Source organism: Delphinapterus leucas, chromosome 5 (genome assembly GCF_059928025.1).
Source record: "Delphinapterus leucas isolate spDelLeu-1000000601 "Yukka" chromosome 5, BTC_Dleu_Yukka2, whole genome shotgun sequence".
NCBI lineage: Eukaryota > Metazoa > Chordata > Mammalia > Artiodactyla > Monodontidae > Delphinapterus > Delphinapterus leucas.
The window spans coordinates 29,443,204-29,470,995 of record NC_143133.1 but is presented as its reverse complement, the minus strand read 5'-3'; the positions used below and the strand labels follow the sequence as shown (position 1 = coordinate 29,470,995).

The window sequence follows — 27,792 nt, the reverse complement described above, 5'->3', positions numbered from 1 at the left end:
AAGGAAATTTCTTAATATAGAATATTCAAAAGCACTAATCTAGACAAAATAAAATTAGTTCCTTTTAATATACTGTTTATATAAGCCTCTAGCTAAGGTGAAGCAAGAAACTGCAATTTAAAAAACAGTAACAATAACAACAGTGACGAAAACCACACAAACTGATCCAGGATTCAGAAGTCTCTTCACCGTAATCTCAGGCAAATCTCTTCACTTCTCTAGACACCAGTTTCCTTCATGCCCAAAATGTGAGAGTTGTATAAAATAGTATTTAAGGTTCCTTTCAGTTCCAAGATTGCATGTTTCTAAGTACAAGTCACCATGAATATACAAAGAAACTCCTCTAAATTAATTTTAAGAAGATACTATTCACTAGAAATCATCATTACCAGGTAGCTATGATTATAATTATTACTATTCCGAGCATCCAATTATTTTACTAAGAAGGAATGAATGATCTATGCAAAACTCTGGAACGAACACCTAAATTTGATACAGAATCTGTGCCTTTCATTTCTTCTCCCTTCCTTCGCCTGCCCTCCAGTGGCAGTGCTGAGCAGTGAGCCAATCAAAAGAACAAATATGAAGGCAGCATTCCAAACTGGCCTCAACCCTCTCCCAGGCATCTTGGAGCAGTCCAGATAATATTGTTTTCTCTCTCTATGCCTAAAAAGAGGAATTTAGAAGATAACAGGACTAAGGTATAGCACCTCCTGAAAATTAGAGCAACTTAGAGTGAAAATGATATGAGCAAAGTCAACCACTGGTTATTTTCTTTGAAGGTTCAAAGACCACTTAAGAAGGTTCGATTTCTATCAAAGACGTCCACATTTTAAGCAGGACAATTCTAGAGCATAATAGAGGAGTTATACAGCAGGAATTCTGGAAGGTCTCCTGGAGAACTATAAGTAGTGCCCAATTATGAGATTAGAAGAAGACAAGGAATTTTCTCTAGGGATATCATATTATGCCTGAAAACTCATATATAGAGAGGTTTTGTGACTAGAACTGACAAAAAGGGAGCCTTGTAGTTAAAAGATTTGTATTTTTAAAATATTTGAAAAATGAAATCTTACTCTTTAGAGTGAAAAATTTTCCCAATTTAGCCATCATCATCATGATTATTATTATTCAGAAGACTATATATTCATTTATTTAGAGCAGGAGTCTGCAAACTACTATTACAGCTTGCAGGCCAAATCCAGCCCACCACCCATTTTTGTAAGGTCTGCAAATGAAAATCACTTCTACAGTTTTAAACGGTTGGAAAAAATCAAAAGAGTATTTCATGACATGTGAAAGTTGTATGCAATTCAAATATCAGTGTGCATAAATAACATTTTATTGGAAAACAGTCATTCTCATTCACTTACATATTATCTATGACTGCTTTTGTGCTATTTGGGCAGAGTTGAGTAGTTGTGACAGAGACTATATGTCTCACAACACTTAAAATCTTTATTATACAGCTTTTTACAGAAAAAGTTTGCTGAGCCTTGGCTTAGAGCCAAGCTCACCAGTTTTATCTTTGCATATCACTTCAATCACTCATATGTGATGGGGTCATCTAGTGTGTGAGATGAGAAAACACAACTGGTGTAAATAAAGGTAGGGGATGCAGCCAGCAGTGGACAGGTTAACACCAATAAGTGAATATCATAGAATTATGGATCTTTTTTCCTAGTGGATCAAAAATGTTTTGGACTGTTGACTGCTTGCTAAATAATTGACGGTCCTTAAGCATCTTATATTGGTTGTCCTGAAAAAATTAAACTCTTTCCCTCACCTGTTCACAATTCCATTAGACTAAAAAAACAACAACAACAAAAAAAGAGAATTATCTCATTAATAAAAAATATTCCTTATGCTTTACAAATAAATCGTTATTTGTACAGTGTTTTTATAGGTTACAAAATGTTTTGCATACGGCATATCATTTGATTTTCATTCTAGGTACATTTGCTATATTATTCATTAGAGCGAGACATGTTGAAGGGTTCAGCTCATGTTGTGGAAGTATGGAAAAAGCAAACATTGACTTTTGAAATACTTGTTATCTTTCACATGCAGAGTTACTTGGAAAAATACAAATTTAAGAATGCCAAAACTTCAGATTTTTGGGCAGCACTTGAAGAGGTAAGGAGGAGTATATCCTCAAACATTTCTTTGATTAACAAATGATTTATCAATCATTTCTTTATCTGATTATTCTATCCTTTTATTTCCCCTTATTTGTTGATTGATTATTCTCTATTTTTAAAAAAAATCTTAGGCAAGTAATCTACCAGTGAAAGAAGTAATGGACACCTGGACCAATCAGATGGGTTATCCTGTACTTAATGTGGAAGATATGAGGAACATCACACAGAAACGCTTTCTGTTGGACTCGAGAGTTAATTCTTCTGAGCCACATTCAATTTTGGGGTAAGAATCTATAACGCATTTCAGAAGAAAAGCAGAAATTTGATGGAAATACTGGCCATTTGCTTAGACCTTGCTCTTCAGTACCTGATGCTTAAGCACAGTGTCTTTAGGGAAACAAAGGCATTCAGAAATAGCTCAGTTGTCTTCAGGTTCCAAAAGATGGACTGAGCACATGCATGCAAGTACTATTCTTCCCAGAAATCACTGAATAAAGAAACAGAAGTACTAAAAGAAATAAACTCAGAGAAGCAAAGAAAATAGGAAGGGCTAAATGCATCATAAAATTCTAGATGAAGAAAAGCAGAGGGAGAAATATAGACAGAAAACAAACAGAGGAAGATGCAGCCAGATAAAAAGAGACTTTCAGTAGAGGTGGAAGCTGATTTCCCCTATCCGTAGACAGGCTCTGGGCTCAGTGTCAGCACTCAGAGTGGAAGGCAGGAGTGAGGCTGAAAATAGGGCAATTAATTTGAAGTCTGGATTCAGGACAGTTGTGCCAGCCAGACCCCTACCCCTCCACTTTCCCTTCATTGACTGCCATTCTTTCCTCTGCATAGAGCTCTCAAAAGTCTGGCAATGACCCAAGGCAAAAATCCAGAGGGCTTTTTTTCCTAAAGAAATTGACCAGGACGTAGAGGAAAGCTAAGGATTTCCATCTGGTTGGGACACCCAAAGTAAAGCTTTCCTCCTTGTGGCATTTGTAGTATGAATGGGCTGGAGCTGCCAGCTCTCCTCATACATACACAGAGCCTCTAGTCAGACTTCCTGTTCAGCGGAGAAGTCAGTTTCAAAAATATACCTCCCTTCTCTACTCAGCCATAAAAAGAAACGAAATTGAGTTATCTGTGGTGAGGTGGATGGACCTAGAGTCTGTCATACAGAGTGAAGTAAGTCAGAAAGGGAAAAACAAATACCGTATGCTAACACATATATATGGAATCTAAGAAAAAAAAAAAAAAGGTCATGAAGAACCTAGGGGTAAGACGGGAATAAAGACACAGGCCTACTAGAGAATGGACTTGAGGATATGGGGAGGGGGAAGGGTAAGCTGGGACAAAGTGAGAGAATGGCATGGACATATATACGCTACAAAATGTAAAATAGATAGCTAGTGGGAAGCAGCCGCATAGCACAGGGAGATCAGCTCAGTGGTTTGTGACCACCTAGAGGGGTGGGATAGGGAGGGTGGGAGGGAGGGAGATGCGAGAGGGAAGAGATATGGGGATATATGTATACGTATAACTGATTCACTTTGTTATAAAGCAGAAACTAACACACCATTGTAAAGCAATTATACTCCAATAAAGATGTTAAAATATATATATATACCTACCTTCTCAACAGTAGAGGGGTTACATACAAGACACCAAGAATAACCAATTTAGTCCTTCTTTCTTAAATATGAATGATCAAGGATCGCAAGACACATGAAAGAAATCTAAAAGCATAAAAGGTAAAATCTCACATGAACAAACAAGAAACCTATCTCTGGGCTTCCCTGGTGGCGCAGTGGTTGAGAGTCCGCCTGCCGATGCAGGGGACACGGGTTCGTGCCCCAGTCCGGGAAGATCCCACATGCCGCAGAGCGGCTGGGCCCGTGAGCCATGGCCGCTGAGCCTGCGCGTCCGGAGCCTGTGCTCCGCAACGGGAGAGGCCACAACAGTCAGAGGCCCGCGTACCGAAAAAAAAAGAAACCTATCTCTATAAGAGACATAATTAAAATAAATAAATTTATGAAATATATTAAGAGATCAAAGAAGCTATTATATCCATTAACTAAGAGCAGAATGTTTTCGAAAAGACAAACTGAGAATATAAAAGAGCTATGAAAGATTAAATTTTGGTTGTCAAAAAAATTAATAGACCAACTAGAAATAAATTTGGGGAATTCCCTAAAAGTACAGGACAAACACACATAGAACTGGCAAATATGAAACAGAAGACAAATATGGAAAATCTAGCACCCAACTAATAGAAGTCTCTCAAAAAAAAGAAAATAGAGAAACTTAAGGGGCGAATTGTACCAAAGAAATAATAAAGTGCACAAGGATTCTGATTAAAAGGCCCCATTGACTACATAGTACAAAAAGGAAAAAAAAAACATACCTAGCTATAGCCTCATGAAATTTCAGAAAACAAGGGTACATGAGTTAGTGTGGCATTAGACTTCTTTACAACAACTCTGAACTCAAGAAGAAAATGAAACAGTCATTTAAAACATGGATGCAAAAAATATTTTCAACCTCTAATTCTCTAGGCAGTTCCCTAAACCAAACGTATAAACACAGTGAAGACATTTTCTGACGTGCAGCCCCAGAAAATGCTTTCCACACAGCACTTCTTAGAAAGTTACTAAGGCTACAGTCCAGGGGGATTGGAGCCTGGAGAGAAAAAAATATGAATGAATCCAAAAAAGAGGAAGACATAGGATCCAGGAAACAGTTCATCCAACCTAGGAGAGCCATGAAAGGAAATGCAGACCAACAGCAATCCAGTGGGCTCACAGTGCCGCAAGAGCAGGATGACTGGGGCTGAGTTAGGTGATCCCCAGGGAAAAGAGAGTATAACTGGGAGGACGGCAGAATTGGGGAATTGGTGAAGGCCCATCAGTCTGGCCAACTATAAAGAAGAAAATTAGCAAAAAACAAAATCAAGGCTCTATGTAAAAATTGTGATCCAAAAATATGAAGCAGGTAGAATGATTTTATGCCATTGATAAAGTATAAGGAAGAGGAGTCTATTTTACACTTATGTTAGGGTGTTAGGGGAAATTTGCATTTAAGGGACTCAAGGGCCATGAAATCAGACCATTGAGAAGGAAATATGACTCCAACACACTTCTCGGCCAGCAATATGTATAGAGCATAATTTCGTTTGTGTTATTTATTGTCTTTTGGCTTTTATAATCAACCAATGGATAACATGTTAATCTTTGTTATAGTGACAGGTTAGATTGTAAATATAAACAATCTTAACACTGTAACAAGAAAAAACAGCTGACAGAAGAAAGGAGGTGGAAGAGGAAGAAAAGGTGGAAAAAAAGGATACTAGATACTGGTTCAGTGGTGGACCGAAACTGGCTTTAATCCCAACTCAGTGACATCATTCCAGTAGCCTGAAATTGGTCATGATGTGAGTTAATGGAAATCAGCAAATACTACATTCCACTTCCCACCCCTGCCCTGAGAGCTGGTTGTTAAGCATTTATCAGCACTGCACAAGATAACCTTATTCTACAGTTAGGAGAGAGTAACAATACTAAAATTTATAAAACAAGAAAAGGCAGTATGGGTATATTATTTAAAGGAACAATTGTAACCTATAGAAAGTCTAATAATAATAATTTTGCTTTATTATAATTTGAATGTTAAAGGGGGAATGAAAAAGAAAGTAGTATAAGTGAACTAAGTCACCCTCTCTCATGGGTGAGTTAATAAATACTATCTAAAAAATATAGAGGTATTTAGAGTTACAGTATTAGACATCAGAAGAACTAAAACCAGAAGCATTTAAAAGGGGCTCCTTCTGAGAGAGGTGCTGGTCTGTGGAAAGGGTGTAGGAGACAGTGCCTTTTCAATAGTGGTTTTCCCAGTTTTTGATTAAGGATGTTTTTATTTACAATGCATAAATGAAATTCTCCAAACATTTTAACAGCAATTACACACTCAATCAATCAAATTATTTTGCATATATCATTTATAAGAGACTTCTAAACATAACCACTTAAAATTTTATTAAATTCCATTTATAATTTCAAATATAAACACTGAAAGACACAGTTTTATGAATCTAATTTCTAAAAAGAGTTTTCTATACATTTTTATGAATCTAACAAATTAAAAATCATAAATATAGTATATCAAATTTCTTGGGCATTTTCAAACACATTAAACCTTAAAAACCAAAAAGGAAAAAAAAGAATCAAACCTTTAACTTTACAAAATCAGAATTTCCTATTACATGAAAAGATGCTCAACATAACTAAATATCAAAGAAATGCAAATCAAAACTACAATGAGGTATCACCTCACACCAGTCAGAATGACCAGCATCAAAAAGTCTACAAACAATAAATGCCGGAGAGGGTGTGGAGAAAAGGGAAACTTCCTACACTGTTGGTGGGAATATAAATTGGTACAACCACTATGGAGAACGGTATGGAGGTTCCTTAAAAAACAAAAAATAGTACTACCATATGATCCAGCAATCCCACTCCTGGGCATATTCCAGAGAAAACCATAATTCAAAAAGATACACACACCCCAATGTTCATTGCAGCAGTATTTACAATAGCCAAGACATGGAAGCAATCTAAATGTCCATCAACAGAGGAATGGATAAAGAAGATGTGGTACATGTATACAATGGAATATTACTCAGCCATAAAAAAGAATGAAATAATGTCATTTGCAGCAACATGGATGGACCTAGAGATTATCACACTGAGTGAAGTATGTCAGAGAAAGACAAATATCATATGATATCACTCATGTGGAATCTAATTTTAAAAATGATATCAATAAACTTGTTTACAAAACAGAAACAAACTCACAGATTTCAAAAACAAACTTATGGTTACCAAAGGGGAAACATGCAGGGGAGGGATAAATTAGGAGTTTGGGATTAACATACACACACTACCATATATAAAATAGATAACCAACAAGGGCCTACTATATAGCACAGGGAACTCTATTCAATATTCTGTAATAACCTATATGGGAAAAGAATCTGAAAAAAGAATGAATATATGTATATGCATAACTGAATCACTTTGCTGTACACCTGAAACTAACACAACATTGTAAATCAACTCTAGTCCAATAAAATTAACAACAACAAAAAAACCTCACCCAAATCAGACTTTTATAGGCATTTAAACATGACTACTGAGTTAAGGTATTCTAAGAATGTCAGATAAAATTACAAATCCAATACATCATTTCCTCTAATTTGCCAGATTTTTAAAACATACCAAATATTGTAAAAGCTGACAAAACACGTGCCACACAGCCAGTGATTTCAAAACTTATTACATTTGTATGACTACAACTTTTACAAAAGTATTAATAATATAGCCATTTCTGTATAACTAACTAGTTATTTCTGTATACATTTCCGGGGTGCCAACCGGTCCCAAATGAAGAGAACAAAATCGCGATCTCAGGACGCCCCCCCTAGCCACTGTAGCTGGCCACAGGAACCTGGGTGTACCACTTTGGGGATGTCATCTCCGACCTTCATTGCCCAGCTGAGGCCCCTCCTAGACAGGATCCTGGCTAAATGAGAGCAACACCTTGGTCCCCTGGACAACATTCCAATTTCACCCAAGCCGATTTTAATTGTCTTTTAACTTCTTAATACGTGCTTTGGGTGGAGAGAATTTTGCACTCACCACACTCCAGGTGGCCTCTAATCTCCACTACCCGATTTCCACCGAAAAGACCTTTCACCCTCTTCCTTTTTTAATAGTCTCACTGACCTCATTTTACAGTCTCATATATAAATCATCACAAGATCAATTATTCAGTAGCAATTAATATAACATGAGAAAGGAGAAATATAGTGTAGAAGGTGTCTCAGGAATCGTTTAATAACTATAAACTGGTTCTTTTACAGTTACTGTTTTATGTTCTAGCAAATTAAATTGGCCGATTTTAATACTGCTAGAGCCTTTGGATACTAAAATTTTAAAAATATTTCTCTCTTGCAAAACTAGCTTCCATTTGGAAGTTTCACAGTAATTATTCTCTCCTGCCATATGCCCACTGATACGCTGAGCCTGAATTAATTGTGGGACAGGAGGTGTGGTGGAGTAGAGAGGACTACAGAAGACTTTCTTTCTTGAGGCAGTGATATTTAAACTGAGTAAATTGGTGTTGAGGGATGACTGTCGGGGTTTTCAAAACAAAATGCAACATATATGAAGGCTCTAAAGTTTAAAAGGAGCATTATACATATAATATGCAATGCTTACTGAGCATTTACTAAGTAGCTGGCACTATTCTAAGTACTTCAGTGTATTTTATTATAACAGATAGACAACTTTAGGCAGAAAATTTTTAAATAACTTACTCAAGGTTGCACAGAGTGTAAATGATGGATCCTCAGTTTGAATGCAGGCAGTCTGGCTCCAAGAACTGGACAACAGAGAGGCACTGGGAAGACTGGTGGGAGATAAAGTTGGAGGGGAAGGCAGGGGCAGGCATGCAGACCATGTTAAAGATTTTGAACAAAAGAGTGTGAAAATTCAAGGATGTTAAGGAGAGAACTGGCAGGATCATGTTTACATTTTTCAAAGTTCCCCTCTGGCTGCACTATGGAGAACAGATCAGGTGGGACAAGAGTGGATGCAGGGAGACCAGTTAGGATGATATTGTAGCTAGTGACCCATGTGAGAGGTGATGGAGTTGATGGGGCCTGCCCTAGGAGAACGGTCAGGCTGCGGATGTGTGGCATATGTTCCAAAGATTGAGTTGAGCTAAAATTTCCAATTAAAGAATAAACAGTGTGCAGGGAATTGAATCAGATGAATTTACAGAGAACAATCTCCTTTTAGAATACTGTTCTCATCTTGCTCTATATAGCTCATAGCCGTATTTCTAGAGAACTGAAAACTCTTTATAGACCCACTTTATGATACCGTACTACATGCAGCAGGTAACAGAACCTGTTTCCTGATTTCCAATTCAGGGCTTTGGGAATTGTTACATGAACAGCACACTCAGATGATTCCAAAAATTCAAACTGCCAAAAACTTTCTGTCCCTGTCACCGAGAATGAAGAACACTCAGAATTATTAAATTAGCTACTTCTAGAAACTGGTTGGCCAGAAAGACAAGATCCAGCCTCATCCACCAGAATACAGGCACTAGTCCCCTCCACCAGGAAGCCTACACAACCCACTGAACCAACTTTAGCCACTGGGGACAGACATCAAAAACAACAGGAACTACGAACCTGCAGCCTGCATAAAGGAGACCCCAAACACAGTAAGATAAGCAAAATGAGAAGACAGAAAAACAAACAGCAGATGAAGGAGCAAGATAAAAACCCACCAGACCTAACAAATGAAGAGGAAATAGGCAGTCTACCTGAAAAAGAATTCAGAATAATGATACTAAAGATGATCCAAAATCTTGTAAATAGAATAGACAAAATGCAAGAAACATTTAACAAGGACCTAGAAGAACTAAAGATGAAACAAGCAACGATGAACAACACAATAAATGAAATTAAAAATACTCTAGATGGGATCAATAGCAGAATAACTGAGGCAGAAGAACGGATAAGTGACCTGGAACATAAAATAGTGGAAATAACTACTGCAGAGCAGAATAAAGAAAAAAGAATGAAAAGAACTGAGGACAGTCTCAGAGACCTCTGGAACAACATTAAACGCACCAACATTCGAATTATAGGGATTCCAGAAGAAGAATAGAAAAAGAAAGGGACTGAGAAAATATTTGAAGAGATTATAGTTGAAAACGTCCCTAATATGGGAAAGGAAATAGTTAATCAAGTCCACGAAGCACAGACAGTCCCATACAGGATAAATCCAAGGAGAAACACGCCAAGACACATATTAATCAAACTGTCAAAAATTAAATACAAAGAAAACATATTAAAAGCAGCAAGGGAAAAACAACAAATAACACACAAGGGAATCCCCATAAGGTTAACAGCTGATCTTTCAGCAGAAACTCTGCAAGCCAGAAGGGACTGGCAGGACATATTTAAAGTGATGAAGGAGAAAAACCTGCAACAAAGATTACTCTGCCCAGCAAGGATCTCATTCAGATTTGATGGAGAAATTAAAACCTTTACACACAAGCAAAAGCTGAGAGAGTTCAGCACCACCAAACCAGCATTACAACAAATGCTAAAGGAACTTCTCTAGGCAAGAAACACAAGAGAAGGAAAAGACCTATAATAACAAACCCAAAACAATTAAGAAAACGGGAATACGAACATACATATTGATAATTACCTTAAATGTAAATGGACTAAATGCTCCCACCAAAAGACACAGATGGGCTGAATGGATACAAAAACAAGACCCATATATATGCTGTCTACAAGAGACCCACTTCAGACCTAGTGACACATACAGACTGAAAGTAAGGGGATGGAAAAAGATATTCCATGCAAATGGAAACCAAAAGAAAGCTGGAATAGCAATTCTCATATCAGACAAAATGGACTTTAAAATAAAGACTATTAGAAGAGACAAAGAAGGACACTACATAATGATCAAGGGATCGATCCAAGAAGAAGATAGAACAATTGTGAATATTTATGCACCCAACATAGGAGCACCTCAATACATAAGGCAAATACTAACAGCCATAAAAGGGGAAATTGAGAGTAACAAATTCACAGTAGGGGACTTTAACACCCCACTTTCACCAATGGACAGATCATCCAAAATGAAAATAAATAAGGAAACACAAGCTTTAAATGATACACTAAACAAGATGGACTTAATTGATATTTATAGGACATTCCATCCAAAAACAACAGAATACACATTTTTCTCAAGTGCTCATGGAACATTCTCCAGGATAGATCATATCTTGGGTCACAAATCAAGCCTTGGTAAATTTAAGAAAATTGAAATTGTATCAAGTATCTTTTCCGACCACAACGCTATGAGACTAGATAGCAATTACAGGAAAAAATCTGTAAAAAATACAAACACATGGAGGCTAAACAATACACTACTTAGTAACGAAGTGATCACTGAAGAAATCAGAGAGGAAATAAAAATATACCTAGAAAAAAATGACAATGGAGACACGACGACCCAAAACCTATGGGATGCAGCAAAAGCAGTTCTAAGAGGGAAGTTTATAGCAATACAATCCTACCTTAAGAAACAGGAAACATCTCGAATAAACAACCTAACCTTGCACCTAAAGCAACTAGAGAAAGAAGAACAAAAAAACCCCAAAGTTAGCAGAAGGAAAGAAATCATAAAAATCAGATCAGAAATAAATGAAAAAGAAATGAACAAAACGATATCAAAGATCAATAAAACTAAAAGATGGTTCTTTGAGAAGATAAACAAAATTGATAAACCACTAGCCAGACTCATCAAGAAAAAAAGGGAGAAGACTCAAATCAATAGAATTAGAAATGAAAAAAAAAAAAAAGGAGAAGTAACAACTGACACTGCAGAAATACAAAGGATCATGAGAGATTACTACAAGCAACTCTATGCCAATAAAATGGACAACCTGGAAGAAATGGACAAATTCTTAGAAATGCACAACCTGCCAAGACTGAACCAGGAAAAAATAGAAAATATGAACAGACCAATCACAAGCACTGAAATTGAAACTGTGATTAAAAATCTTCCAACAAACAAAAGCCCAGGACCAGATGGCTTCACAGGCGAATTCTATCAAACATTTAGAGAAGAGCTAACACCTATCCTTCTCAAACTCTTCCAAAATATAGCAGAGTGAGGAACACTCCCAAGGCCACCATCACCCTGATATCAAAATCAGACAACGCTGTCACAAAGAAAGAAAACTACAGGCCAATATCACTGATGAACATAGATGTGAAAGTCCTCAACAAAATACTAGCAAACAGAATCCAACAGCACATTAAAAGGACCATACACAATGATCAAGTGGGGTTTATTCCAGGAATGCAGGGATTCTTCAATATACGCAAATCAATCAACGTGATACACTATATTAACAAATTGAAGGAGAAAAACCATATGATCATCTCAATGATGCAGAGAAAGCTTTCAACAAAATTCAACACCCATTTATGATAAAAACACTGCAGAAAGTAGGCATAGAGGGAACTTTCCTCAACATAATAAAGGCCATATATCACAAACCCATAGCCAACATCGTCCTCAATGGTGAAAAACTGAAAGCATTTCCACTAAGATCAGGAACAAGACAAGGTTGCCCACTCTCACCACTCTTATTCAACATAGTTTTGGAAGTTTTAGCCACAGCAATCAGAGAAGAAAAGGAAATAAAAGGAATCCAAATCGGAAAAGAAGAAGTAAAGCTGTAAATGTTTGCAGATGACATGATACTATACATAGAGAATCCTAAAGATGCTACCAGAAAACTACTAGAGCTAATCAATGAATTTGGTAAAGTAGCAGGATACAAAATTAATGCACAGAAGTCTCTGGCATTCCTATACACTAATGATGAAAAATCTGAAAGTGAAATCAAGAAAACACTCCCATTTACCATTACAACAAAAAGAATAAAATATCTAGGAATAAACCTACCTAAGGAGACAAAAGACCTGTATGCAGAAAATTATAAGACACTGATGAAAGAAATTAAAGATGATACAAATAGATGGAGAGATATACCATGTTCTTGGATTACAAGAATCAACATTATGAAAATGACTCTACTACCCAAAGCAATGTACAGATTCAATGCAATCCCTATCAAACTACCACTGGCATTTTTCACAGAACTAGAACAAAAAATTTCACAATTTGTATGGAAACATAAAAGACCTCGAATAGCCAAAGCAACCTTGAGAACGAAAAACAGAACTGGAGGAATCAGGCTCCCTGACTTCAGACTATACTACAAAGCTACAGTAATCAAGACAGTATGGTACTGGCACAAAAACAGAAAGATAGATCAATGAAACAGGATAGAAAGCCCAGAGATAAACCCATGCACATATGGTCACCTTATCTTTGATAAAGGAGGCAGGAATGTACAGTGGAGAAAGGACAGACTCTTCAATAAGTGGTGCTGGGAAAACTGGACAGGTACATGTATAAGTATGAGATTAGAACACTCCCTAACACCATACACAAAAATAAGCTCAAAATGGATTAAAGACCTAAATGTAAGGCCAGAAACTATCAAACTCTTAGAGGAAACCATAGGCAGAACACTCTGTGACATAAATCACAGCAAGGTCCTTTTTGACCCACCTCCTAGAGAAATGGAAATAAAAACAAAAGTAAACAAATGGGACCTAATGAAACTTCAAAGATTTTGCACAGCAAAGGAAAGAAACCATAAACAAGACCAAAAGACAACCCTCAGAATGGAAGAAAATATTTGTAAATGAAGCAACTGACAAAGGATTAATCTCCAAAATTTACAAGCATTTCATGCAGCTCAATAACAAAAAAACAAACAACCCAATCCAAAAATGGGCAGAAGACCTAAATAGACATTTCTTCAAAGAAGATATACAGACTGCCAACAAACACATGAAAGAATGCTCAACATCATTAATCATTAGAGAAATGCAAATCAAAACTACAATGAGATATCATCTCACACCAGTCAGAATGGCCATCATCAAAAAATCTAGAAACAATAAATGCTGGAGAGGGTGTGGAGAAAAGGGGACACTCTTGCACCGCTGGTGGGAATGTGAATTGGTACAGCCACTGTGGAGAACAGTATGGAGGTTCCTTAAAAAACTACAAATAGAACTACCATATGACCCAGCAATCCCACTACTGCCATATACCCTGAGAAAACCATAATTCAAAAAGAGTCATGTACCAAAATGTTCATTGCAGCTCTATTTACAATAGCCCGGAGATGGAAGCCACCTAAGTGTCCATCATCGGATGAATGGATAAAGAAGATGTGGCACATATATACAATGGAATATTACTCAGCCATAAAAGGAAACGAAATTGAGTTATTTGTAGTGAGGTGGATGGACCTAGAGTCTGTTATACAGAGTGAAGTAAGTCAGAAAGAGAAAGACAAATACCGTATGCTAACATATATATGGAATCTAAGAAAAAAAAAAAGGCATGAACAACCTAGGGGTAAGACAGGAATGAAGACACAGACCTACTAGAGAATGGACTTGAGGATATGGGGGGGGGGAAGGGTAAGCTGTGACAAAGTGAGAGAGTAGCATGTACATATATACACTACCAAATGTAAAATAGATAGCTAGTGGGAAGCAGCCGCATAGCACAGGGAGATCAGCTCGGTGCTTTGTGACCACCTAGAGGGGTGGGATAGGGAGGGAGGGAGGGAGGGAGACGCAAGAGGGAAGAGATATGGGAACATATGTATATGTATAACTGATTCACTTTGTTATAAAGCAGAACTAACACACCATTGTAAAGCAATTATACTCCAATAAAGATGTAAAAAATAGAAATAAATAAATAAAAAAGAAACTGGTTGGCACCTGAACTGGAGAAGCCAGTGGTGCTCACCTTGTTGAAACCTGTTACCAGCCTCTCCCCCTGGAAACCTCACTCAGCTCTTCCACAGTAAATGAAATTCAGAGAAACTGGATATCTTGCTGGAATGCAGGTTCTGAAAATTAATAGTTCATGCCAAAACAAAGGAAAATTTGAGGTCTTAGACCCAATGAAATCAGTCAGGGAGTGTCTGTATTTCCTTCTTTATCTTTATTTTGGAGAGGAAAGACTATGATGGAGAAAACTTCTCTGTTTTTCACTCTTTCCTCTTCATAATATATGAATGATTTGAAACTTAGATCTGACTTGTTATCAGGTGATAATTCAATTACATAAATCAACATAATTTCTGTGATCATTCTGTTAACCATAAATTGTTTTTTACAGTTACTGTTTTATGTTCTAGCAAATCAGACTGGCCATATTTAACACTGCTATTTAATAGTGTTTGCACATATAAAATTTTAAAAATATATTTCTTTCTTGCGAAACAAACTTCCATTGGGAAAGCTTCACAGTAGTTGTTCCCTTCTCTTTCATATCCACTGATTTGTTAAGCCAGAGACATAGCCAACACTGTTTTTAAACCTGTGGGATTACATTTTTAAAGACTACTCCTGGGTTATAGATTCCTCTCCACACAAACAAAAAACTTTATTACCAAGGGAACTAAACATATCAACAGGTCTAAAATCACTTCTAAAGTTATAATAAATCTTTAAATTGTATTCATCAAGATTTAGAACATGGAACCATACTAACATTTACACTTTTCTCTAATTTTTTTTTAGTTTTAACCTTCAGAGACTTTAAAAAAATTTTAGATTCATAGATGCATGATTTTTAGTGACCATTTATCATAAAGTCAATCTACGTGTTCCCTGTTTTTTTTAAAAAAGTTACAAGTTATATATGCATAGGAAAATAAACCTAGAAAAGACAGGCTATCCTCTTGAGAACATTTCTCAAAAATCTGTAGTGGCTCTTGAACAAATAAGAGAGAAAAAGACATTATATAGAAAGTTATCATTCCTTATTTTTCGATTTGATTAAAAAGTTAGATCATAATATAATCTAATTATAGATTAGATTATATGGGGCGTAATGCTCCCAGAAAGGAATTAGTTTTTTCTCCAACCCTAGTGTTCACCTGCTGTCTGTTCAGGTATATTACTATCTGGTAGACAATGTTAAGTTGTATTATAAACTAAATGGCCTCTTCCCTTTTCTCACTGCTTAAATATTCCAATATTAGGGAATTCTTACTGACCAGAAACTTTTTATAATTTAAATGGACCACACATTTGTAAGTTACTGTTTTACACTATGGCTTCAACCATCTCTTAGAAATGGGCCAGTTTCACATCTCCATCAGGGAGAGTTCTCTATGGGACAAGTTTACGTGTCTTTGGCAGTCCAGTCAATGTAAACTGGTGGAAGAATGGTAGTAGGTATGTCATGTTGGGGCAAAGTCAGTTTCATTAGTGAAAATTAGATTGGCCATATTTATACTGTCAGAAACTGTTATATTGTTAGACATTTTAAAAGCGAATTATACCTTTAAAAAATTAAATCTGATACTCTTGAATTTTAGAAAACATATAGGAAACTCTATCTTTTCATTTATGTAATTTCTATTTCTTGACATTTTGTACTCTCCAATCTATAATTTTACTCACATTAGATCCTGTAAGTGGCTCCAAAACTATAAAATTATATAGCCTCAACCCTGCATCCTTTTTTGTCTTATGATGCTCTTACAGACCTCAGAGTAATATTTTTTACATGACCTTAGCAGTATATCTTATGCCTACTCTTAGGCACAGCCTAGTCCCAGAGACCGTGTCTTAGAGGGGACAGTGGAAATGTGAAATCTTAACTGTGCGTATAGTGTATCAAGATACTCCGTATTCTGTTGTTTCAGTCGGGTTGGCATTGGGGAAAGGTGAGGAGGAATGAAATGTTAGTCTACATGGCAACACCACATCAGCAGAGCAGTGAAAGAGTGCAATCTGTAGGTAGAATGTGACTTTAAAAAAATGCTTCTTTGTCTATCTGTCGAGAAGCTCTGGCAATATTACTAGTCTATCTAAACTACAGACAGACTTTACTAGACTACAAGTACTAGTCTGGTAAAGGGATCGTTCTTAGGTTGGCTTCACTAAAATCAGACCCTGAGGTGATCATTCAAGTGAAAGTGACTCATTAGGAAGTCTAGGAAAGGCTGGTAGGGGGATTGGCAAGAGTGATATCCAGCAGAAAAGATCCAACAATAAACAGGTTCTGTCCAGGGTGACTACCCTGCAGGGAAGTTCTAGAGACAGTGCTTCAGTGTGGTCCTGCAGGTGGGGCAAAGAACATTTCCATGCCCATCCATCATTGGCTAAGGGCTGCATCCAAGGATGTAAACTCCCAGGAACTTCTAGCTTTCCTTGCTCAGGCAGCCAGAGGGCAGTCCTCTAACAGAGAGACCCAGGTGCTGGCTGTGGGCAGGGAAAGCATAATGGAATCCAGAGTGTACAAAAATGACAAAGAAATTCAAGGGGATAAGGGTGGAGCACTGACAATGTCTCCTATAGGATCCAAGAAACAATTTATGTACTGGTTCTATGAAACTTACATCCAAAAACATTCCACTGCAATAAACTCCTTCAAGAGAGCTAGTAAAAGTTCAATCTATAAAACATTTCACTAGTTAGACAACAAAGGATGACTTCTTTCATGTAGATGGCAAATTTATATTCTCCCTGAATTACATAAATTTTATTGTATCTTGAAAGGGAGAAATATCATTCCCCCATACTCTGTTAGGGACTTGAATGATCACAGATGAAGAAAAACAAGGCCAACTCTGAGTTGAAACCTAAACCCAAACACAGATTCATCTTTTCTCTAGATCTCCTCTGTTTTCTGACTGGTAAGATATGATATGAGAACAATCTAAAAGACATTTAAGACCTCTTTTATGAGATTTCAAGACTAAAATGTTAAGTATATATTGTATCAAAGTACAAAGCTAACCTCCTCCCCCTGCTCTACAAGAAAATACTAAGAAGCTAAAAAGAACACTAAAACCCACTGAAACATGCTTGCCTGGTGAGTTTTCTTTGCAACACATTGGTTCACATGATTGTAAATAGGAGATCTTTAAAGAGCATGATAAGCTTTAAGGGATGATGGTGGTGGTGTCATTGCAACATAATTTCTAAAATGCATTATTTCCTTCACAGCATTTTAATATTGTCTTCTGAATTCTAAAAATGTATTGTGTTCCTTGACAGAAACTATAGCATATTAAAGTCTGTGCAAGTATGTATGTGAATGCTCAATTTTATATGTGTTATATTTATGCAATATCTTTATTCCAAAGCTTCAAGCCATTTTTCTTGAAATAATCTTCTTCATCCTTAGCTAATTTTTGATACAAAGTTCCAAATTTTAGAGATTTATATAAATTGAAAGCAATTACATAGCCTATCTTTACCACAAAAGAGTACTGTATTAACTGTATTAATTGTATACTATACACTGGACAATTGCTTATGAGGAAAATATGCTTGTCTATTGCTTTTTATGCTTGTCTATTTTTACTTTGGAAATGTTTTTATTTTTTAGTAATAAAAGTTAAAATTTTTCTTTTTAAAAAACTTTAGTTACACATGGAATATTCCAGTTAAATGGACTGAAGATAACGAATCAAGGATTACATTCTACAATAGGTCAGAAACAAGAGGTAAATATCATCAATTGATTTATTTCTTCTTTGACTTAATGTACTACATTAAATGAATAGAAGTGTAAAGAAACAACAATAAAGATGGAACTTATGATGTAAACTTCAGCAAAAAGAAACCTTTTAAGTAATTAACTGGTGAGCCAAAATCCTTATCTATAATAATGAGAACTTTTTTACCTTAAGAAATTCTTTGTAATGATTTACCATGACTGGTACAATAATAAATACCCATATCCAAAGGAGAAGGGTCAGATACCCAACCACTGGAAGATCAATGTATCAATTTTCATCCTTTCTTTGCTCTCTTCCTTCTTTCCTCGCTTTTTCTCCTTCCTTCCTTTGTTCCTTCTCTTTTCCTTTCTTCTTTTTAAGTATCAGATAAGCCACTGAATTTCTTAGGATGTTATGTAACAAGCCTGATTTTTAAAATGCTGCCATTAAATTAGACCTATCATTTTTTCAACTAGCACGACATTAGAATCTTTAATGACTCCAAATCATTTTTTCTAAGCTGTCAAGTTGTCACCAGTAGCTCAAGGCATTACCTATATCAATATCCATCCATCTAACCATCTCCCTAAGTGAATGACTTGGCACTTGCCTGTGTTAAATTCAGCTGTGACTGTTCTGCTCACTTAAACCAACTAGAAATATATTTCTGTATTCTATCTCCATTGATTTGTCTTTTCCCTTCTTGAAAAATTTTAGAGTTACATAAAAACATGGGAGACCTTATCACATGTTCTCTACTACAGATCGCTGAAAAAATAAGACAGGTTTTAGCAACCATCCCAGAAGAATCTTGCTTTTTATACTTTTGCTATTGTGCTTGTTTTGTGTTTCAAAATCACTTCTTATCTAAGACAAATGAGACTCTTCTTCATCCCTTCCCATGAGGACTTGGTTTCAGAATAGCATTTGGCATGGACTTTCCCCCATGGCTTCTCAGGGATAAAAGTAGATCATCTATCCTCTATTTACATATGCCTATTTGCTCCTGTAAGATATTCTAAAATAGTAATTAATTTCCTCTGGCAAGTAAGTTTTTACACTATTTCCAGTAGATTTTTTTAAAAAAACAACTTTATTGAGATATAATTCACATACTAGGAAATTCCCCCATTTAAAGTGTGCAATCCAATGGTTTTTATTACATTCACAGATACTTGTAACCATCATCACAGTAAATTTTAGAGCATTTCAATCACCTCAAAAAGAAACTCCATATCCTTTAGCTATCAACTCCTCTATTCTCTATAACCCCAGCCCTAAGCAACCACTAATCTACTTTCTATCTGCATAGATTTGGCTATTTTAGACATTTCACATAAATGGAATGATACATGTAGCATTTTGTGATAGCTTCTTTCACCTAACATAATGTTTTCAAGTTCATCCATGTCATAGCATGTATCAGTACTTCATTCTTTTTTATTGCCAAATTATATTCACATCATATTGATATTACCTTTTGTAATATCATATTGATATTACAAAGGTAGTATCATATTGATACTACCTTTTGTTTATCTGTTCATCAGTTGATGGGCATATGAATTGTTTCTGCCTTTTGGCTGTTATGAATAATATTGCTATAAACATTTGTGAACAAGGTTTTATGTGGCTCTGATATAGTTTTTTCAGCTTTGGTTTTTACTTTTACTACAAATTATTTTGTGAGTTTTAATTTTTACTATAAACTCTACCAGCTTTGCTATAGTCGAGGTAAGACCCCTTTCTGTTGCCTTTACAACAAAACTTTCTTTTGGTCATTTAGGCTAACCTTAACTGATGTAGTTAGCAATTTCTCTTGAATTCTTTTAGAATTCCCAGATCAATGCCATTTTGTCTTAGTATTTTATATAGGATAATTTTGTGTTTGAGTACCAAGCTCTATCTTTTGTGGGCCGTCTTCTGACCATTTTCTTACTCAAGTACATTACTCAAGCCAAAGGAAAATGGAGAAGACAGAAAAAAAGTTTAAAAAATGTGCAATAGCACCGATAAAAGGCATAATGAGGCTAGGATTCCCTTGGGAGGTTTTCAGTGGATCTGGTTTAAATATTACTACATATTTTCCCCATTGGTCACCATTGGTTAACTGAGGGTTGGGGGAATGTCTGGGAAGCTGCTTGATTTGTTGTTTACAAATTTAAAAGCATGAGTAATTTATATACACTAACACAATGTACCTAGCATTTTCATGAAATGAGGTTTCCACAAAAGTAAATTTTCCAGATAACTAAAGCTTATTCAAGTGCTTTGTAAAATAGGTTTCAGGAGTTAACAATAAACATTCTTCTTGTATGTATTATGTACTTATTAGACAGAATATTTGAATAATGAATTAAATTAATTAATTATTTCAAACAAGTATTTACTGAGAACTAACTTATGGGCCAAACACAGGGATAGGTATGGAGATAATGCTGGGTGGGGGGGAACCCACAATCCTTACCTTGTGGTACTTACTGTCTAGGGAGGGTGTGGACGAGTCAGGCAAACATAATACCATGTCATAAGGGCCTGGTGTGGTAACAGCCAAAGGCACTCGCAGGAGAAGCACCAGCGGAGATTTAGGGGTTGAGGAAAGTTACTAAAGAAAGGGACATCTAGTCTCAGAGTTAGGGGGGGCTAAAGGTAGAGTTTAAGTGGATGACAGGATTGACTGAGTATAGACTGAAATAGTGCTACAGACAGAAAATGCTACTATGAAAGTGAGAAAGCAAAGGGCTCCTAGGGGAAGCTCTATCCCTCTGTCATTACATTTAAGACATTTTTTGCTGTAACTATTGACTTTATCTGTCTCTCCCCTCTCTGTAGAATATTCCTTGAGAAATGGAGCTTATTTTTTGTTGTTGTGTGGTTGTTCTATATCTCCAGCAGGTACCTAGTAATTGTTTATTGAATGAATGAATGAATGAAGGGGCTCTAATGTTCACAGAGCTTTGATGACAAACCTATCTTTATCTGCAACTTCAGAATCATGACTGATCACTTAGCCAGAAGCAAACTAGACATCCCTTCCTACTTCAAAGTGCCTGCTCCATTTTTAGGCTATGCAATAAGTTCCGGTTTCCTGTTTGGGGACATCTTCAGCTCTCAGCTCAGAGCACAGATGACAACATGTCCTGAGTGTACTGAATGGGCAATCAGCTCAGGTTACCAGCCCCACCTCCCTCTTCTCGTTTTCTTTGGTGATTCATCAGTTAGAAATTTCCCAGGCAAGAGTGGGACTTCCCCTAAGGTCGTTTATTTACATTTGTGTTACACACGGTATTTTAAATTAAACATGTACTTTATAACAAAAGAAGAGGATCTCCATCTCAGATCTTCTCTGGCTATTCTAACCTACCCTGAATAATCTCTCCTCTCATTGTTGAGAGTATATTTTATGCTATTAGTTTCATCAATCCTTGTTCTTAGTATTATTCCTTAGATTTTAAGCAGCAGCATGGTTATTTACGATTCATATGCTCTGTCTTTTCTTTTTAAAGTAAATTATAAGCTCTTTGAAGATATGAACTACACATCATACTCCTTGTCTCCTGCTCCCCTATTCCCAACAAGGTTCTGTGTGCATCCTAAGAGTTACTAAGAGTTCAGGAAGTACTTGCTTAATGAACGTTTGTTTGCCTGCAGACCGCTGTGCTTCTAGAGGCTGACTGTGTATAGTAATGCCTCTATCTTTAGCATCAGCTACTATTTTGGCTACTGTCAGCGCATCTACATTTAGTAGTATGCCACCTTTTTGTTTCTAATCTGCTGCTTTCTAACATTTAGAAGACTTGTAGATTATCACATGATATCAGACAACCAATCTTGCTAAAACATAGTATTTAAAAATAGGGATTTGGGACTTCCCCGGTGGCACAGTGGTTAAGAATCTAACTCGGGGCTTCCCTGGTGGTGCAGTGGTTGAGAATCTGCCTACCAATGCAGGGGAAACGGGTTCGAGCCCTGGTCTGGGAAGATCCCACATGCCGTGGAGCAACTGGGCCCATGAGCCACACCTACTGAGCCTGCGCATCTGGATCCTGTGCTCTGTAACAAGAGAAGCCGCGACAGTGAGAGGCCCGCACACCGCGATGAAGAGTGGCTTCCGCTCGCCGCAACTAGAGAAAGCCCTCGCACAGAAATGAAGACCCAACACAGCCAAATAAATAAATAAATAAATGTATTTTAAAAAAAAGGATCTGCCTGCCAATGCAGGGGACATGGGTTCAATCCCTGCTCCGGGAAGATCCCACATGCTGCAGAGCAACTAAGCCCGTGCGCCACAACTTCTGAGCCTGCGCTCTAGAGCCCACAAGCCACAACTACTGAGCTCACGAGCCACAACTACTGAAGCCAGCACGCCTAGAGTCTGTGATCCACAACAAAGAGAAGCCACCACAATGAGAAGCCTGTGCACTGCAATGAAGAGTAGCCCCCGGTCGCTGCAACTAGGGAAAGCCCACACGCTGCAGCGAAGACCCAACACAGCCAAAAAGTAAATTCATTAATTTTTTTAAAAAAGGAAAAAAAAATTTTTATTGCTTTAAAAAATATTTATAAATAAATAAAAAGAGGGGTTCATAAGCACACAGGGTCTAAAAGATAGTTTAGGGCATAGGAGGTGGAATAGATTTTGTGATGACTGTTTTCATAAGTCTTTCAGATTGAGGATGCATTCTGGATGGTTTAGATAACCAAATTCTGACTACCATATAAATAAGATATTACTAAAATTTGATGGTAGTTATACTTAAATATTTCATATCAAAATAATGATGGGCATATATTTTTTATTTTAATGGCAAATAGGGCAGGGGAGAGAGAGAGAGAAACCTTCTTCATTCCTCCAAACTGAGCCTCATGGAATCTTCGAATTTTGATTGAATCATTACGGATTCCGCTTTGCAGATTCAGAAGCTCAGTTTGTTTAATTCAGCCCTGGTCAACCAAGTCTCAGAAATCTTATTCACGTGAACCATACATATAAGAATACTAATTTGTTAATTTACACAAATAAAAACATACTGGCCAAGGTGAAACAGAATATTCACTTCAGCTAATTAGATATCTCTTCCAGGAAGAAAATTTACTTAATAAGGGTACATAGAGAGTTGGGGTATATTAATTATTTTAAAGAGGTCATAAGCTGTGACTGCTTTGTATATATACTGCATTAACTAGGGGAGTCTAATTATTGCATTGAGAGGCTATCAGGGGTGGCTCCATGCAATAAAAATTTCTTATTCATGCAACACTCCAATGGAGGTGTTCCTGACCTACCATCTCTCCTAGGTAGCTCACTCTCAGATAATGACTTAGAATTCCTGGCTTTTTCTTTCTCATGGCTCCACCTCCTCCCTCCCCTCGACCCAATCTTGGACTTCTCTGCTGGATCTTTTTCTCTTTTTTTTTTTTAACTTTTTATTTTATATTGGATTATAGCCGATTAACAATGTTGCAATAGTTTCAGGTGCACAGCAAAGTAACTCAGCCATACATATACATGTATCCATTCTCCCCCAGACTCCCCTCCCATCCAGGCTGCCACATAACATTTAGCAGAGTTCCCTGTGCTTTATAGTAGGTCCTTGTTGGTTATCCTTTTTAAATAATTCTCTGCTGAATCTTTTGCATCTGATCAGAATACAGAGGAAGATAATGGAGGGACCAGAACTAGAAATGCATCTATTATTTCTCCCCACACTTTATGTCTCGGTGTCAATCATATGTTGCCACCTAACTGCAAGGGAGGCTAATAAATATAGTCTAGCTGTGTACCCAGGAGGAAAAGGGAACAGTATGGTAAACAACCAACAGGTTTCTCCATATACACTGTTCTCTATAAGAGCAGATCTGTCAAATGATCTGGAACACATGTACCAACTAAGTTGGGCACCTGCTTTCCTAGGCAGACTAGGGACACATCAACAGATCTTCACTATCCAACTCTCCTTTGCAATTATTTCTTCACAATCACCAAAACCATTGCCTATGATAATCCTTCATCACGATAGTCAGATTGCATTTTTTCCCGATTCCTACTTATTATACATTACATATTAATCCTACATCTTTCTTTTCAGGGAGATTCTCTAGGCTACTTGCTGAGATTTAGACAGGACTCTATAATTATTATTAACACAATCAATAATATTTCCTTGAATAAGTAATTTGTTGAAAACATTGTCACAAATGGAACCAATCTATTTGTACAATGGGTCATGTTAGTCTTCGTTTCAGAGATTGAGCTTTTCTTCCTTGACCCCAAATTCCTTTTTTTTTTTTAAACTGTAACTAGTCAGAATACTAGTGGAATTTTTTAAAGATATTTTTGATGTGAGACATTTTTAAAATCTTTATTGAATTTATTATTGTTTCTGTTTTATGTGTTGGTTTTTTGGCCATAAGGCATGTGGGATCTTAGCTCCCTGACCAGGGATCGAACCCACACCCTCTGCATTGGAAGGTGAAGTCTTAACCACTGGACTGCCAAGGAAGTCCCTCCAAATTCTGACAGTGCATCCTACTTGAAATTTTTAGGTCTCCAAATATAATTTGTGTGTAATTAGTCAAAAAATACTACTCTTGTGTATTTCAGCTGTTTTACTACTAACTGATACACAAATTTAATAAGATAGATATAAACTGTCATTTTACACAGAAAAATAACTTGCTTAAAGGATCGATGCAACACAGTATTTATGTCCACAAAGAAAAATGTTTCCTTCTCTAAAAATTTCAGGCTGTCACAAGCTGTCTAGTTGACTGAAGCTTGTTATAATTATTTATATAAAATAGTCTATTAGAGAACTATTATGCATGCTATGTTATTGAAATCTGAGTTGAAACTAGCCTCTGGATGAAATTTTGAAAAGATAATTATCAGACAAATAATAGAAGGAAAAAATTTTTCTAGAAAGAGCCCCTACCCAGAAAGAATTCGTTCACCACTTTTATGTGTAAAACTAGCAAGAAATAGCACAAAACAATTTATAAACTGAATGATAGAGTACTATATGGCCATTAAATTTAAATCTTCATATATAGAAAATGAAATTGCAAAGTGCTTACAATATAATTTCAAATGAAAAGGATTAATAATAATAAACACAGTAAGGTTCCAGTACGTGTATTGTGTGTTCATATGTACATATATATGGAAGATACATACATGCACACAAGATAAAAACATAATGTCAACTGGTGGTGGGTAATTTCTGTATTCTTCATTATACTCTTTTTGTATTTTCCAAATACATATTTGGAACCTAAAGAACATATACGACTGTTATAATCAGAAAATTCTTAATAGTAATTGGAGAAACAGAATGAAACATACACCCTTACTTCTATGCACCACCTGGAATAGGCATCAATATTTTAGTCCTATTTACTTCATTATGTAACTAAACAACCCAACAGTATTTTGTTGTTGACAACTGTTCCAAGAGTAGCATGAACTTGGAAAGTCTGGTAACTACTGACTTCCTGGATCTCAGCTTCCTCATCTATAAAGTGAGAAAAATCACTGTAACTCTAGACAGGCTTAACTAGGTATATATAAAGCACACTTTATAAAATACTGCAGTATTTGGATGGATTGCCAGGAACTTCTCAACATTATTTATATTTGCTTTGCTATTTATAGAACTAGCGGCATATCCCCTTTCATAATAATGGGGATAGCTACCATCTGTTGGACACATAACTATGTGACCAACACTTTACCTATGTTATCTTATTTAATCTTCACAACAGCACTGTGAGGGATTTTTATCCCTACTTCCCTCATGATGAACTGAGACACAGAGAGGTCAAGTGATTTGGCCAAGATCACACAGCTAGTAAGTCATAGAGCAATGATTTTATCCTCAGTCTCTCAGACTGGAAAGTTCATGCTCTTTCTCCTATAATATATGGCTCTGTGCTTAAGCAAGAGGCTGTCCTCCCAATACAAACATTCAAAGTGTATGGCTGCCAAAAGATTAGCTTCCTTTCAACAACATGTCCATGGGAGGATGACAAAGAAAGATAAATACTATATGAGTGAGGTAAATGTTTACAATTTGTCAAGAACCTACTCTGAACGTTCCTAAAGAAACTTTATTGAAGAGTTTACTTATATATTATGGAAAACTACTGTGTCCTGGATATCCTCCAAACCTTGTGAATGCTTCCAAAATTTAAATCATCTTTCCTCTCAAACTGACTCATCTTTCTCTATTCTGTAAGGGCAACACCATTATTCATCCAATCATGCAAGCTATTTTTCCCTCCTCTAACTGTCCTCATCAACTCAGAAAAAGGACAGTGTTGATTTTACCAGTGATGTATCCCTTGAACACATCACCTATTTTCATCATCTCCACATTAGTGTAAGCCCTCATTCTCTCTTGCCCTAGATTATTACAGTAGACTCTAGGATCTCCTTCCAATATCTCCTTCCCATACCACCATCAAAATTATCTTTCTAGAAACAGGCTGGAGCATATTATTTCCCTGCTTAAAAATCTTCTCTATTCTTACCATCTCTCAGAAGATGGACTTCTTGGGCTTCCCTGGTGGCTCAGTGGTTAAGAATCTGCCTGCCAATGCAGGGGACACGGGTTTGAGCCCTGCTCCGGGAAGATCCCACATGCCGTGGAGCAACTAAACCCATGAGCCACAACTACTGAGCCCACGTGCCACAACTACTGAAGCCCATGTGCCTAGAGCCCATGCTCTGCAACAAGAGAAGCCGTCGCAATGAGAAGCCCGCGCACTGCAAAGAAGAATGGCCCCTGCTCATCACTAGAGAAAGCCCGTACGCAGCAACAAAAGACCTAGAGAAAGCCCATATGCAGCAACGAAAGACCCAACGCAGCCAAAATAAATATAAATAAATTTTTAAAAAAAGAAAAAAAAGAAGATGAACTTAACACAGCTTGTGGCTCTTCACACTGAGGCCTCACTTTTACTTCCAGCCTCATCTCCTATTTTCCGATATCACATCCCACATTATCACTACATTAAACTATTTGAAATTATTTAAATATACTAAGTATTCCCACATCATTATTTAAATTGCATATTGTCCACACAAACAAAAGAGTATATAAGTATAAAAGTACAGGATGCTAACGAACATCCTAATGTTCATTCGCTAATGCTAACAAACACTGGTCATGTCAGAGCATAACTATTATTTTGAGTAGTTTTTACTTAAAACATAAGTCTTTGTTCCTCAATCTTGAACTTCCAAAATCTATATCCTAGAGTCCTATGTAAATTCTGAATGCTACTTCAGAAAGTTAATTTGGTAAATCCACTGATGAAAAAACATTGATGTAATCAGTTGAAATAAGGAAGCAGAAGACTTTACAAAGATAAATAAAATTGGGAGAACGAGCATGAAATGGACCACAAAATCAAGAATGTTGTTATCTGGATTTTAGTCCTATTG

The 27,792-nt window shown here is 36.6% G+C and overlaps 1 protein-coding gene across 1 annotated transcript in view; it reads left to right on the top strand.

The window, feature by feature from the left end:
• The window catches only part of ENPEP (glutamyl aminopeptidase), a 104,417-nt gene that overhangs the window by 55,185 nt on the left and 21,440 nt on the right, over positions 1–27,792 (top strand). The window contains exons 9-11 of the mRNA XM_022596307.2: positions 2,071–2,136; positions 2,273–2,424; positions 18,271–18,350. Coding sequence (XP_022452015.1) covers positions 2,071–2,136; positions 2,273–2,424; positions 18,271–18,350 — 298 coding nt within the window. The remainder of the gene's footprint in view (positions 1–2,070; positions 2,137–2,272; positions 2,425–18,270; positions 18,351–27,792) is intronic.